The sequence below is a fragment of the Physcomitrium patens genome, chromosome 5 (assembly GCF_059467195.1).
Source record: "Physcomitrium patens ecotype Gransden chromosome 5, ASM5946719v1, whole genome shotgun sequence".
NCBI classification, from domain to species: Eukaryota; Viridiplantae; Streptophyta; class Bryopsida; order Funariales; family Funariaceae; genus Physcomitrium; species Physcomitrium patens.
Window position 1 is genome coordinate 8,197,501 of NC_143414.1, and position 17,298 is coordinate 8,214,798.

At 27.3% G+C, this 17,298-nt stretch overlaps 1 protein-coding gene across 1 annotated transcript; it reads left to right on the top strand.

The window, feature by feature from the left end:
• The first annotated feature begins 4,397 nt into the window (after positions 1–4,397).
• LOC112282975 (rRNA 2'-O-methyltransferase fibrillarin 1) lies at positions 4,398–5,915 on the top strand. The gene is made up of 2 exons (XM_024521233.2): positions 4,398–5,531; positions 5,821–5,915. The coding sequence occupies exon 1, from the start codon at positions 4,544–4,546 to the stop codon at positions 5,501–5,503; it is 960 nt and encodes a 319-aa protein (XP_024377001.1). The 5' UTR covers positions 4,398–4,543; the 3' UTR covers positions 5,504–5,531; positions 5,821–5,915.
• Positions 5,916–17,298: the final 11,383 nt, after the last annotated feature.

A 17,298-nucleotide genomic window follows, 5' to 3' on the forward strand; every position in this document is an offset into this window, starting at 1 on the left:
TTTTTTAAATTAATCTTTAATTTGAATTTAAAGTTAAATTAAAAAAAACAAAACCAATCCTAGTGAGAATTAAATTATTAGGTTAAATTAGAAATAAATTTATAATTTTAAACAATTAGAAGATAAATAATTATATTAAAACTAAAATATTTCATAAAATAAATAAATAAAATCTATAAATAATAATAAATAATTATAAATTATAAACAATTGAACTGGAATTTTGATGTCAACTATCTAAGCACACATTAAGGTATAAAATTTCCAAATTTAATTTTCAAAAATTCATATTTTTTTTTAATTCTACCTCAAAATAAAATTTTCTTATCTTTCTTTCTTTCTTTCTTTCGTTATTTCTTTCTTTTATAAAACCATGAGCATATTAAATCTTAGAAATTAAGCTTCTATTCAATGAAATTGAGGATCAACAAGATGTGAACAACATATCTTGTAGCACAAGTAAGATTCTACATTGAATTTCTTCTCATACATCTCATGAAGTAAAAAGTAATTCTAAATCCAACTCATTTCTTAACAACACTACTTGTATACAAAAAAAAAAAAAAAAAAAAAAAAAAAAAAAATAGAAGAGGAAATACAATCTTTATAATTCCATTAATGCCATCTAATCAAGAGAAAGACTAATTTCAACATCAATGACAACTTCAATGGCTTGCTCTCTTTTTCTATATGGTTCCTATGTAGTTATATTAATGTGATAATAAAAATTAATATGAGCAAATAAATAAAAATGAAAGAGCAAGACACTATAAATGGCTAATTAATGGGATAGCATTAAATTACAATAACATAGATAATGATTTTAAAATTATAGCAATAATTGAAGAAAATGGCAAAGACACTAATAAAGATTGAGTTTGTTGATGGTAGTAAAGTCAAAAATAACAAAGGTGTAGCAACAAGGTCGTCTATTATTGTAATATGTAAAAACTAACTTAAAAATGACTTAAAATCTGGCTCTGGAAAAGTTTAATTTTACCTTGAAGTTTGATTTCCAATCCAAAACAATACACCACATATTTAAAAAAATCCTTTTGCAACCTTGAACAACATAAGAAAGCTTCTAATTATTCTAAATACATCCTATTAACCTTAAAAAAATCCAAGATATATTTCATTGCACTCTAATTAATTCTAAATAAATCCAAATAAATCTTTAATATACTTCAATCAAATCATGATCAAATCCTATTTAAATCCTATTCAAATTTTAACCAAATTCTAATCGAACCTTGATAAAATTCTAAAAGAATCATATTCAAATATTATTCAAATCTTAACTAAATTTATTTTTTTAAAAAAGCATTATTATTGCTAATTATTTTTACTACCTTTTTAATGATTATTTATATTTTTAAAGTAATTTTCTTTTGTATTTTAAAATAAGATCTTTTATAATATAATATTTTATCTATTAATTGCATCACAACACAAACACCACCAACCACCACCAATAAAAAAAGTAATTTGTGAGGTAATCATTAAGTTCAAGTTGGTATAGGGAACATTACCATGATACTAGTGGAGCTAGCCAAAGAATGAAAGACAAATAATAATACAATAAAGGTGCGGTAAAAGCCATTGGAGTGGAGCTGCAAGAGCTTGTCGAGTTGGAAGTTAGGTAATAGTTGAAGTAAAGACATTGGCAAAAAATAGAATATAACTTGGTTTAGAAATCCTAAATAGTTTTCAAACTCCTTAAAAAAGAAGCTTAAACAACATATATATATATATATATATATATATATATGAGAAGAAAAAAAATGATGGTAATGTCCAAAAAACATCTATTAACAGACCCAAAAAAAAAAAAAAAAAAATGTCCACAATATGATATGTATAAGAAAAAGAGATGAAGATGGCTTAGAAGCCAAAGAACAAGAATAAGTAAGATCCAAGTGAAAGAAGAGTGTGAAAAGATGATATCTAGCAAAGCCACAATAACAAGGGCAAAATTTGTAACTTCAAAATCAAGCCAAGAAATTTGCCAAGGCTAAATCATAATGCCCTATTTAAATACATCATTTCATGAATTTGGAAGAAATTAGAAAAATTAAGATAAAGAGCCAATTAAATTTAAAATAATTTACTTATAAGATACAAATTATGGATTGAACCAGAATTAATATAATTGAAATGTTGAATATAAGATTTTTTTTGTTATAATTGGATAGAATTAATTAAGAAATTAGAAAATAAGTACCAAAAAGGTCATTTTTAGAATTCACATTATTTTATTTGTATTAAATATATAAAAAAATTTAAATATAAAATTATTTATTTTAAATTTAGAATTCCAAATTATCTACAAAGATTTTTTTTTAAAATAAAAAACTAATAGTTATAAGAAATTGTTGAAGTTCTTTCTAATTCTAATTTTTAATCATATGGAATTTTAGAAATATGTTAGACTATTATAGTCTATCCTAGCTTCCAAATTATTATTTTAGATTCTAATTTTAGAAGATATACTGCATTGATTAATTCAAGTTTTAATTTCTTTCCTATTTTTTTTATTAATTTAATAAGCTGGCCTATGTAACCTTTAGAATAGAAAAAATACATATTAAACCTAAATAATCCATATTACAATTATTTTTATTACTAATAACTACTATTTAATCTAATTTGATTAAATACAACAAAATAAACTGTTTTTAGACCTCATAACCTCTTTTCAAAGTGAAAGCATTGTGATACTACTTGACAATTAGTCTACATAATACAACTAAGATTGGTATTAATAATAAGTTTAAGATTATTTTACTAACAATGCTCTATGTATATACTTTTTATTCTATAAACTTAATTGAAAGTGGACTAGTATGTTGTCAAAGTGTAAGTTTATTAGAAGCTTAGATTTTACAATAGGATTATTATGAACAACTTTTTTTGGAAATTTATACCTAATAAATATCTTTAAGAGTTTGGTTGTAGATGCTACTACCTTATATTGTAAGTAATTTGATATAAAATATAATTTTAGATAAAACATTGATTGATGTAATGACTATATAAAAATACCAATTATCATGCATAGATACCAATAAATCATGTAGAAAGATTGATGGACCATATACAACGACCAAACAATATTTATTAGACTCCTATAAAATTCCTTCAATAAATATAATTTGATTTATTTGATTATGGTAGAAGTAAGTTTCTTTGAAGAAATATAAGGATAGAAGAAAGTTTATGTCTTAGCAATATAGAAATGATATTTTAACTCCAATATTTAATAGGAATTCCCTTTGGCATTGCATGTGCCTAGTCTGGTCCAATTTAGTCTTTTATATAGTCTAATCTTGTCTTATATTATAACTTTTATTTATTACCAAATTTAGTAAATTATTTTATTTTTTGTACTCATTTTATAAATAAATATCTATTTATTTTGTATAAAAATAAATAAAAACAAAAAAAGACAATTTTTTTCACCAAGTAGAGAATACCAAGCTTCTTAACATATACCACTCTTTAGAAACATACTTTGTAACTTTGTAAACAATGTAAAGTAAATATATTTAAAAGATGTACTAATAACAACATATTTATTTGACATGTGAAAATATAAATGGGCATATATATAGTAAAATTTATTTTATGATTAATGTCTACAAATACAAAAGTAATTTGAATAAATATCTCACAAATAGTTCAGGGATATAAATACTTGTTTTTGTAATACATGAATAGATAGAAAAAACAAACAAGTCATATTTTAGCATCCAATGCAATCAACTATTTATATATTCATTTTACAAGTATGATGCTTTATTGCTTAATGGTGGAAAAATAACACACATTTGATTTGAATTATAAATTCCTAGCCATATATTAAGCCAAGTATTAGATATAAACAAGCTCTAATTGTGTGCATTTCTTTTTTTTTATTTTTTTTATTAATTCCTTGTTTAGAAAATATATAACTAAAAAAAATTAATGATTAATCTTATATTTATTATTCATTTTTATGTGATATTGTACCAAAGTGTGTTCCAATTGCAACTTTAAGGATTGGTTTTCACTTGCTTTTTAAAGACTTTAGAATGTACACTGCAATTATACTGAATAAGAAGTGATGATATTTATATAAAAAAAATGGAAACCTGTAAGAACTTTGGACACTTGATCAATCGATTGGACCAATATTAATTCTACCTAAATTTCTGTGAAATATCTATATTACTATTATATGCAATAATATGTATATACCAAATTTTGATGAATTCAAAATTTGTACCTATAATAAATTTCAATAATAAAAAAAATATGTAGGTGGTGTGAACACGATCGTGGGGCTGGCGACTGAAGGAAACGAAAGGCGGCTTACAGCTCTTAAAACCTCAAAACCCTAATTCGTGGCGACTCGGCAACTCATGCCCACGCTCTTCTCAGCTGCATTTTATCACCTTCTTACATTGAATATCTGGTTTTGATCTTTCTCTGCCGGATTCTGCTGCAGTGTAGCCGCTTCAGAATTGCCTTTTGTTGCTGTTTCAATCGAAGTCTAGCGACCATGAGACCGCCATTGACGAGAGGAGGAGGAGGATTCCGAGGAGGAAGAGGCGATGGCGGTTTCGGAGGAGGTCGTGGGGGTGGTCGCGGCTTCGGAGGAGGCCGTGGAGGCCGAGGCGGTGACCGAGGAGGGCGCGGAGGAGGACGAGGAGGCGGTCGTGGAGCTCCCAGAGGAGGCCGTGGTGGCAGAGGAGGTGGTGGAGGACGAGGCGGTGGTATGAAGGGAGGAGCCAAGGTCATCATTGAGCCTCACAGACACGAGGGTGTTTTCGTTGCTAAGGCTAAGGAAGACGCGCTCGTGACGAAGAATCTTGTGCCCGGGGAGAGCGTGTATGGAGAGAAGAGAATATCTGTAGACAATGAGGACGGAACCAAGACGGAGTACCGTGTGTGGAACCCCTTCAGGTCGAAGCTTGCTGCTGCGATCCTGGGTGGTGTGGACAATATTTGGATTAAGCCAGGCGCTCATGTGCTGTACCTTGGTGCTGCATCTGGAACCACCGTGTCTCATGTTTCTGATGTTGTCGGACCCTCCGGTATTGTGTACGCTGTCGAATTCTCTCACCGTAGTGGCCGTGACCTTGTGAACATGGCCAAGAAGCGTACCAATGTTATCCCTATCATCGAAGATGCAAGGCATCCCATGAAGTACCGAATGTTGGTCGGTATGGTGGATGTCATCTTTGCTGATGTCGCGCAGCCTGACCAGGCTCGTATTGTAGCCATCAATGCCCATAACTTTCTGAAAAATGGTGGGCATTTCGTAATTTCAATCAAGGCTAACTGCATTGACTCCACAGTACCTGCCGAGGCTGTGTTCGCCGCAGAGGTTAAAAAGTTGCAGAAGGAACAGTTCAAGCCCGCTGAGCAAGTTACACTCGAGCCATTCGAGCGAGACCATGCTTGTGTGGTTGGCACCTATCGTGCACCAAAGAAAGCGAAGCCAGCTGCGGGTTCATAGACAACAGGGTTTTCCAGTTAAGAATCAGGTTGTTTTCTTACGCTAGGTTGTACATGGTATGTGTATGCTAGAATGGACTACTTCTCTGAACTAGCCAGACACTGCTGAAACAAATTTCCTCTAGCCGTACTACAAGGAGTCTCTTTTTTCATTTGAAGTAAAATTTAGTGGGACTTACAAATTTTGACATTTGCACAAGCTCTGTCTCTTGCTTAGCAACGGGTCCTGCCAGAGCTTGCGCTTAGGTTGCCTTTGGGATCGATAGACTCCATGTGGAGGTTTAAATTGGCTGAAGCAGATGAACTCTTGTATTGTAGAGGCCTGCCGGAGTGAGCAGCTGAAACGACGCTTCGTATATCCTCCTGCAATGTGGCTCTTTTTAATGTAAAAAAGTTTGGCATTGCTGCGTCTAGCTGGTCCATGAGATGTGTAATGAGATGCTTGGGTGCAGTCGTTGGTCTCTTTTGACTCATGGGTTTAGGTTTAGGTTTAGGGTTTAGGTTCAAGAATAATGGTTGTGTTGATATCAGTCCATGTACACTTTAATGTAAGACACAACGTTTTATCATTGAGAGCTCTGATCATTTTCTGGAATCGTGGCATTCTTTCGTCGTACTCAAAGTATTCTTCACTTGTAACGCACATGCGTGAAGGCCATGCTCTGTCAACTTGTCTTGTTCTTCGATGCATTATCTTAATCTGATGGAACAGGGAGTCACGCATTCAGTGAATACCTTGCATACATGCATGCATAGTTGCAAACATGCGATCAGAAACTCCAGACGTGCACATGGTCCGGAACTACTCCAACACGTATCGTTCAACTAGCAAATATTGCGTTTCTTCTCTGAGAAGTGGCTGGGGTCAAATAACTAGCAGTCTAGGAACCTCCTGAAAGTCTGCATTAGAACATGTGTTCGCACGAGGGTTTTTTTAACTTACCTGAGGCTAGTTCCGCAGAACTGCCTCCAAATTAAGCTGGCCCACTCATCTAACGAAGATGGAGTCAGTCATGTGGGCTGCAACACGTCCGGAGGTCTGTTTGAGAGCGTTGTTCGGAATCTTATAGTTGAGATAATCACAACACAATAAAATGTCAAGTAAAGAAATATATGTACATGTGCAATTGGATATAATAAAAAGACAAGTAAAAAAATATATATACATGTGCAATTGGATATAGAGTCTAAAATTATTTATTATACTTAAAAATCATTAAAAAAAATACTAATTTCTTATAAATAATGATAATAATAATAATAATAATAATAAATACAACATAATATATTTGAAAAAAAATCAAAGAAGCTAATAATAACTTAATATCTTAAAAAATATATATATCTTCATCACTTTTTACCACAAAAATAGAATAGCAACCTCATAACTTCATGGCACCTTTAGTGATTTATTGATTAATTTTCATTATTCAATGCATGAATTTTTAATAAAAAATGATTTAGTGTAAAATTTTAGAATTATTTTAAGTAATAATGTTTTTAATAAATCTATATATTAAGATTGCTTAAGGAGACAAGTAGTAGCACTCATTCAGTGCATGTACCTCTCTTGGTTTTCATCAAAAAACTTAATGTTGTCTGGGTTTGAAATGAAGCAAAAGCTTGATTAAAAATCAAGGAAAGTTCACTGGGAATTCATAAGGAGTTCATAAGACTCATTTATTTTTTGCAATTCTATAACTGAATGCATTCAAGCGGAGTTCATAAGGAGTTCACAAGAAGTTCATAGGGAGTTTAGAAGGATATATATATATATATATATATACATATATTATTTGTAATTTTGCAACCAAATGCAATTGAAAATGCGATTAAAACTTCATTTTTTTCTACAACTCAATATGATTGAAGGTGAAGTTCAATAATTCAAAGAAAAGCGGGCAATCAAATACTAGTAAGGCAAGACAATGTCATATTGTAACATGACTATATGGTGAAAATGTAATCAAAAATGAATTTTTAATTAAATCTTAATCATCTTGATTTAATAATAATTCAAGACATTTAAACATAGCTTTTATAAAAACCTCTTAGTTTATTTTCTTGTCTTGATAGCTAGTAGATTGAAAGTTGATTAATAATTTTACTTTTTAGGTTGTCGAAATTCTTTTATTTCTTTAAAAAAGCCATAAATTAGTAAAACATAGTAGAAGAGGTAAATAATTAGTATGATTGATACTAAGCTTAAATTGAAGATAGATTTGGGCTAAAAAACTTGTAGGATAGATTGGATTGATACTTGGAGGTCAACTATTTCTAAGACATCGTCAATATTAGACCTCTAGCCATTGAAATGGCAACCTAGGGCAAAATATAGAGGTATTTGGAAATTAGTGATTGAGATTAGAGAGCTATCTTTAAGTTTGTTTCAAAAGCATAAGGTTTTTTTTCAAAGGATTTGATATGACTTTGCAATTGTTGTTCAAAATTAGGATTTGTATTGGTGACTTTGAATTTATGCAATATAATTAGAGCTAATATTTTTGACTAGTTCATGCAATTGGTGTCACATCTATTGTTCAAAATTTGATAGTACTTGGTTGTTTTGGCATGCAAAGTGTGTGTTAAATTTTATATTAATGCAATAATGCGATTCAGAGATATTTGGTTTTTGGTAGAAGATGGTATCAGAAGTTGATAGTTTGAGGTTGTGTAGGAGTTCTATGATATCTAAAGATCTATTAATTGGAATAAGGTAAAATTTGGCATAGTGTTAGAAGACTTAAAGATTAGGCTATACATCAATTTTGAGCTAAAGTTAATAGTTGTAGAAGGAGAAATCACTATTAGAATATTTGTATCAACTTTCAAGTTAACAACTAAGTGATAGCAGTGTAATTTTTTGGATATTTTCTCAAAATTTATAAGTTGGATTGGACTGAATTTTTTTGAGCATGTAGAAGATATATAGTTGCATTTGTATGCAAAATTTTGTACCAAATAGAAGGTCAAATTAGGAATTTTAGCTTAGTGAAGATATTGATTAGGATTAGGGTTTTCAAAGAAAAATTAAAATTTTCTTAATTACAAAGGTAGTAAGAGAATTGAAGCTTGTATATGATTGAGATTACTAAAAAGAGTATTTTTGAGAGATTTTTATTGGTTTTAATTACTTTTAAATTAAAATTTGAATTAAATTCTTTTTATATGGGTTAAACTTATTAAGGTTTTTTGGATACTTGTAAAATATAACTTCACCTTCCACAACTAGGTGCTTGGTCTATTTCCAAACAAGACAATACATAATATGACATAAGTAATAAATCTGATGTTAAAGCTTGAGGTAGAAGGTGTTGGATTGTATTTGTGGTTATTTAGAATTGATGGCATAAAAAGACAAGAAGGTTGAATTTGGAGTTTTTGATGGAGCTTTGGATAGAGCTTCAAGTAGGTTTTCTATTGGTGAATAAGATTTGTACTTTGATCTAAAAATTTCAAATATTTTTTACATATTTATATTATTTATACAACAATAATAGGGCAATAATCACATAGAGGTTTTGACAACCAAAGCATTACGAATAGTAATTAATAAAATTGACTAATTTGATAGAAGAGATATTTTAAAGTATTTGAGATATTATGTATTAAAAATAGAATTAAATTGGATTTCCAAAAAGAAGATAATTGAATTATTTGGACTTACTATAATATCGAAGATAAGAAAATATATTAAATCAATTATAAAGCATTTTGGAGATTCATGGATTTTTTTTTTTTTTTTTTTTTTTTTTTTTTATTGGATTATTCATGGATTTCATATATATATATATATACATGAATAAACAAATATTTTTCAAAAGATATTGATTGGATTACCAAGAAATCATTTTTGGAATGAATTGAGCAATTTAACAAGAATTTGTAAGCTATAGAGCTTTTGAGAAAGTTTAAGAGGCAATATTCTCAATTATTAAAGATAGAAAAATTAATTATAGAGCCAAACAAGATTGAATTGTTTCTTTGAAAAGCTAATAGAGAATTGCAAGAGAAGTTAGAAATTCTTCTTGAGGATAAGAAAGAAGATGAAAGATAGATAATGAAATAGAAAGAAGTTGAAGATGCTATAGAATTACTTACAAAGAGGGAAAAGAAAAAAGAAAAGATTGGAATTCAAAGTTTTGAACAAGTACCTAAAATTCAAGTACCTACTTCATGATCAATAGTACCTATTGTTCAACCTCTAATGACTATATTAAAAAAAGAAGGCATGAAACTTGAGAAGATTATATATAAGATGCAAGATCTTCAAATTAAACTTGTAAAGCTTGAAAAGAAGACTTCTACAATAAATTCAAGACTATTTTTAAATAAAGATATGTGCAAAGATGTATTTGATATAATGATAATTTTTATTTTCAAAAAGATTGTAGGGAATTTGATGAAATGGTATAATACGGTATTATTTTTTAAAAATATAGAAAGATGGTATTGATAATCTTTTTTAAACCAACTTTGATAAAGAAAGTGTGAAAGTATTGGTTAAAGATTATTTGGCTACACATAAGGTTACAAGAATAGAAGCTGCAAGTTATGATACTAAAATAAATGATGATAGAAAATAAGATTTTTCTGAAAATATTATATCAAGTGGACTTTGGTCTTTTACTATTTTTAAAATGCAAAAAAAAGATGATATGAAAAATGTTTTTGAAAATTGCTACTATAATTTATAGAGCTATAAATTGGAAGAATCATGTAAAATCTTTGTCAATGCATGCCTACATTGCTAAAAACCAACATGAAGATTTAATGGAAGAAAAGAAGAGGTGAGATCTTGAAGACACAAGAGAAAGAAGTACTTCCAAGAGACAAATTCAAGAAGACAAAGTTTGTAAGATGGCTTTACAAGAATTACCAATGGAAGATAGTTCAATAGTATTAAAGGAAAAAATAGAAGACATAGGAGACAAAGATAAGTCAATAATTTATAAAATATTCTCTCATATTAAGGTAGCAATAGATTTAAAGAGAGTGCTTGAAGAACATGTGTTTAATATTAAGGTTGAGTTCACATTGAAGGAGTTTTTGGGAGTTGGAAAAAAAATCATTCTATAATATCATTATTGACAATATTCAATAAAAGAGGTAATTAAAAGATGAAGCTAGATTGAATCATGCTATTGATGCATGCTTATATGAGGTTGAAAAAGATGAATTTGGTAAGTATTGCAAACAATCAGCAAGTGAAGGAAAGAATCATAATCAAAGAATACATTTTGATGATCAAGTAAGGAAAAGAGTCATAATCAAAGAATATGTTTTGATGATCAAAGTAATAAGAATAAAGAGGTTTCAAATAATTATACTCTTAAGCATTGGGCTAGAGCAACTACAAAGGCATTAATGAAGGTTGGTGATATGGATGAGTCAGTTGTTGCTTTAATTAACCACAGTTTGGAGATAAATCTTGTATCTAAGGATCTTTATATGAAACAAAGGTAGCCAATTGATATAAAATATAGATGGATAATAAAAGAAGCTAATAATACACAAAGTGAGTTATATGGTGCTTTTCTAGATATAAAAATTTGAGTTGGTGACATTTTAATAGAATAATTTTTTTTAATTTAAGATACAACTTTTGTTTAACATCTTATCTTCTTATTTTGAGGAAACTATATATTATTATAAATTAGATGGAAATAAAGGTACTTAATAATAATTCAATTTATGTATGAATTTCTAGTGAAGATAGAAGAAGGGCATTATAATTTTTGACTATGCATCCAAATCATGAAAAAAATCAAGAAAAATCGAGAAAAAATCTATTACCAAGGATTAGTGAAGAATTCAAGGATTTTTGAACAGTATCACTATAAAGCAGGATTATAAAAATACAAAAGGGGAGGCACTCTTATAAGATGTAGATGCCTTTGATGTAAGATTTGTTGGTATTTTTGAGAATGAAAGAATTATATATGAAAAGATTGACGATTTAAAAAGAAAAAAAAAGATCGTGTACTATTGAAAAAAATTATATGAATTAAAAATATTAAAAGATAATAAAAAGATTACAGATATTTTTTAAGAAAATAGATTAAAAGATCTTTTGAAATTGATTGTATTTATTGGATTGTGTGACAATGATAAAATTATACAAATTAATTTAAGAGAAGTTTATGATATGATTGAAACTTTTTAAGCATCAAAGGTAATGATTGAAATAAAATATAAGATAATAGATAAGAAGATGAAACTCATTGTAAGATCTTTGCCAAAAGATTCTAAAAAATAAATGAAAAAAGCATCAAAGAAAAATAGCTTAAAAGATGCAAGGAATATTGGATACAAATTTATTTAAGAAACTTTTGAAGAATTGAAGATTGGTTTTGATGGTTTTTTGTTGCTAGAAGAATTTGTGTACTTCAAAGAAATGTTGAAAAAATAAGGTGAATCTTTTGCCTTTGAATTTCATAAAATTGGATGTATGGATATAAATATTGTAATGCTTATAAATATTTTCAATATACCACATGTACCTTGGAATTTGAAGCTAATTTTAGTACTAAAGGCATATTTACTAAGTTTGGTAGAATTATTAAAAAGATAAGGTGAAGATAAAGATTTTAGAGTCATCTTTAGCATTTTATTCTACTCAATGATATATAGTACCTAAGAAAAATGAATCATTACGATTCATTTAAGATATATAGCGAATAAATGCAGTGACTATCAAAAATATAAGAATTGAATCAATCATAGATGAATTTACTGAAGCATTTATAAAATAAAAAATCTATTCAATGAATGATTTGTATTTAGGCTATAACCAATTCCAACTAGCAAAAGAGAGTAGAGACATGTCAACAATGAAAACATCCCTTGGATTGGTTAAAATATGTAGTCTTCCTCAAAGTGCTACTAATTCAATTGTGCATATAATGAATAGGATGAATAAGGTATTAAAAGATTTTATTCTTCAGAAGACTATACTTTTTTTAGATGATATTCTTATTAAAGGATGCATAGAAGAAGATAAGAATAAAACTTTAGATAAGAAAGAATGTCGACAATATGTTATTGATCATATAGAAGATTATAAAATAATATTGACTCGACTTGAAGAAGTTCATCTTACATTATCAAGTGCAAAGTCTACATTTGGAAAGCAAGACGTTGTAATGATTAGATATTTATGTAGATTTTATGGAAGAAAATAAGATCTAGTCAAGGTTGATGCAATTGAAAGAATGAAAGAGAATTGTAATTCTTTAATAGAAGTGCATAGGTTTTTCAGTGCATGAGTATTTTATCATATTTGAATTCTTTACTATGTTCACATAGCAAATCTATTGTATGAATTGTTACGTAAGGGTTATCAATTTTGAATGAAAAAAAGAGCATATTAAAGTAGTGCAAAGATTAAAGAAAATAATGACATTACTTCTAATATTAAGAAAAATTGATAAAAAAATACAATAGGCTAGTAATTCTTATAGTAAATATTAATCCAATTGCTATTGGATAGTTTGTAGGTCAAAATGATTCAAATGGATATAAATTTGCAGTTTGATTTGGAGCTAAGTTTTTGAGTACTGACTAATATACATATTCACAAGTGAAGAAGAAATTATAGGAAGTTGTTTCAGCTATGAAAGATGAAAAAGTTCATTTAATTGAGGAAATGGTGGTGATTGAAATATATTGTTTGTCTTTACTTGGAATGATTATTAATTATATAACACTAGATATTGTAATTTTGAGATGGATTACTTATATCAAGTTATTAAATCAAGAATTTAGGCATGTTATAAAGAAAGACAATCCAATAGAAGATATATTATCTTAAGTAAAATATGATAGAAAGAATAAGATGATTGAGGATATTGATGATGTAGATACAAAGTTTTATTCTATTTTATAATTCAACAAGGAAGATAAGCCATTTCATAAAAATAATTATAAAAGAGAGTTATTGAATATTGAACATTATTTGAGCATATTAACCAAACATGCTTATTGGTTAGTTGAAAAATTTAAACAGAACATGAAAAAGATATACATGTTTATATCACAAGGATATTTTCTATAAAAAAGGCCAAAATCAAACATTAGAATGCCACAATAAGTAGTAGGTATTGAGAAAGATCAATAAAAACTACTCAAAGAATTTCATGATAGTCTATGGACAGAGCATAGAGAAATTTGGGCTATTTTTGCTAAATTGAAAGAACAATATTGGTGAAAGAATATGTATTGAGATATAACTTTATTTATAGAATCTTATATAACTTGTCAATTGTATTTGAATATATAACATTAAGATAGTCTATATCCAATATATCCTTTAGTTATTCATTTTAAATGGATTGTTAATTTGGTTATTATATCAATTATGTTATAACCAATGAGATATTTAGTTTTGATTCATGAAGATTTATCAAACCAAGTAAAAGACAGGGCACTAAAAACAAAGTCTACAAAAGAAATTTGTAAGTTTTTCCTTGAAGATGTTATTTATTGCTGTGAATGTGTAGAAAAGATTACTACCAATTAAAGAAAATTAGATGCACATGAAGCTGATGAATTCTTTAAGAGATATAAAATTAAATTATCATTAACTACTACTTATAATCCTAAGGAGAATGCAAAGAGTGAACGTGGACATCCACCAATTATAAAAGCCTTAGTTAAAGTTTGCAATAGAAGAATGAAAGTATGGCCTCAACTTCTACTTTTTGCATTGAAATATTAAAAATAGAGACTTACATTCACTTTGAAGTTGTATATGAATTGAAGCTCTTTTATATAATTTGTTTAAATTAATTAGTCTCTAGCAATTATTATAATTGATTTTTTTTAAAATGAGGTTTAAATGCATTTGATTTCACATATTGCATATCAATTTATTTATTTCTATTTTCATTTTTTTTTTTTTTTTTTTTTTTTTTTTTGTTCTAAGTAAACTTTCAAAGACAAATCTATATGATTTTTTTTATAAACTTAATTTGAAGTTATAATTTATTTATAATAAGAAATAAAATTATATTATAGAAATTATATTAAATTAAATATTGAAATCATTATGGTAATATTTTGTAAAAATTACTATTGATATATATATATATATATATATATATATATATATATATATATATATATATTAGATCAAATAATTTAATAATTTAATATTTTTTTGAATGCAAATATGTAAGAAAATTACATATTACGTGCTCAAAATATTAATTGGTCCTATCTAGATGTGCTTTATTTTGGCTATAGAAAATATTATTTAATCAAAATCTAACTTTTTTTGAGCAGAATCTTGAGTTTAAAGCTTGCTAAGTTAATGATATCAACCACTAAGCACTATTGCATCTATAAAGCAAACTTTGAAAAAAAATGATTGGAACTTCTTACAAAAGCAAAGGCTAGGTATGCATTTAAACATTGATATTAAAAAAAGTGCTTATCTTTTATATTGAAGAATTGACCAACTTCTATATTAATCTTTTTTATCTTCAATTGTAGTTGTCTCAGATACATTATATAGAAGACCAATAAGAAATTTAAAAAAAATTTAATTAAATCAAATGAGTACAAGATCAATACTAAGAGATGTGAGTTAAAACTCCAAAAGATGTATTGTCAAGTCTGAGGACCTTTTCAGCTTGGATTCTAATATATACTAGGTATTAAGAAGCTTCTCAAGAAGTTTCTATATTACTTAAAGATGAAGCAATTTTAAAAAGCTTCTCAAATAACTTTTTTAATTCTCCTAGGCTTTTTTAAAATTTATTAAAATATTCTAAGAATCTTTTAGAACCTTCTAAAATATTTTAGAACCTTTTATTTGAACATTCTAAAGTTCTTTTTATTAAATATTTGTAATATTACATTTCTTTTTAACTTAAAGGTTATACGAGGAAAATTGGTTTTATATTTGCAATAGAATGTTCAAAGCTTAAGCATCATCTTTAAGATTTCTTATTTGAATTTCTTATAATATAGGTAGTTTTCTCCTTGAGAAGGTCCAACTTTATCTTAAGGATGAACTTGTAAAGATTGTCAGAGTTGAAAAGATTGATCTAATAATAATAATAAAAAAAGTTTCAATTCTAGTTCTACTTTGAGATTCATGATCTAAAAACTCTCCAACTTGATGTATTGGATTATATATTAGATACACTAAACTCTAAGGTTTTTGTGAGTAATACTTATTATTTTTGTTATATATAATAATTTAGCAATAGCTTCATAGAAAAGTCATTTTAAAATATGTTTAAGTTTTTGACAATAGCATTGATGAAATTCTTGTACCTTTTGTAGTACATTAACTTGATTTTTTTATTGATTTGTATATATGATTATTAATATTGTAGCTTCATCAATGATTAAAATATTTCAACTTGTCTCTTCTTTGTCAAGAATCAAGGATCTTTTATTCTTTTTTTTTTTTTTTTTTTTTTTTTTTTTTTTTCTATTTCAATGTAAGATAGTGATATTTGTATTTTTCTTGGAATAATTGATTTTGAATATGCTTCTAAAAAAATATGAAAGACTTGATATATCTTTACAAATATAGGTAATTCTAATCAATAAATCACTAGATTAATTTATTTTTGAATACAAAATGGCATCAATTTTTAATAGTCTAACTTATTGTAAGATTGATTAGTCTTCATATTTTATAAAAGAAGCCATATTTTATCTTCAACTTAAAAAGTAAGAGATTTCTTTTCAAATTTATTATAGGATAGTTTATAAGAATCTTAAGTTGATTGTAAATAGAGCTTCAAAGTTATCTAGACTTGAGACAATTGCTTTGTAAGATCTTTAACTACTGGATTTTTATATTTTGATGTACCTTAAAAATCAAACTTTGGATGGTAATTATAATTAGAATACAATAGTATTTGCTAAGTTAAAGCATGAAGAATATTATTATAAGTAAAATTTATTGAAAATAAATATGAGATCTAATCATCTTATTGATAGTTGATGGGACATTGCAAATACTATTTCAAACCTTGATTGACTTATTTTATTTGACCTTTAATTTGAGGGTGGACAACAATGGAAAGTTTGATATTTATCTTCAATATTTTCAAAAAATATTTTCAAAAATTTGATATAAATTGAAATCCTCAATCAAAAATGATGTCATCAAGTAGGCCATGATATTGATATATATCATCAAAAAAGAGCCTTGCCATTTTTTCTATAAAAATTATCTTTTTGTTTAAGACAAAATATGCCATCTTTTTAAGTTGATCTACAATAACATAAATAGCATCAAATGAAGTTGATGGCTATAGATCAATGATGAAATCTATTGATACTAAAAACTATGGTCACTTTAAAATTGGTAGTGGCTATAGAAGTTTATATAGATAATGGCTAGAATTCTTAGAAATTGAACAAATATCACATAAGAAGACAAGTTTTTTATAGTCTTGTACATTTGAAGCTATTAGAAATCTCAAAAGATAAGCTTCAATTTTTTTTTTAAATCCAAAATATTTTGCAACTAAGAAATCATGATGAGATTGAAGAACATAGTAATATTGGTCTTTTTGGAATATATAAACAATCTTCAAAATATGAAAGATTATCTACAAATTTGAACTTATCATTGTCATTGTAGTGCTTGATATTATAAATTAATTAGTCTTTAGATAATGCTACACAAACTTATTCAAAAATACTTGAATCAAAAAATATAACTATAATAGTAGCACAAAGATAAGATTATTCTGGCTTCAAGAGAATAGTATCTTGCTAATCAAATGCTACTTCTCCAGTCTTTAGAGCAAGATATAATCTCTTTGA

Bases quoted from the DNA above. Each gene is read 5' to 3' on its own strand.
- LOC112282975 (XM_024521233.2), top strand. From the start codon at position 4,544: ATGAGACCGCCATTGACGAGAGGAGGAGGAGGATTCCGAGGAGGAAGA.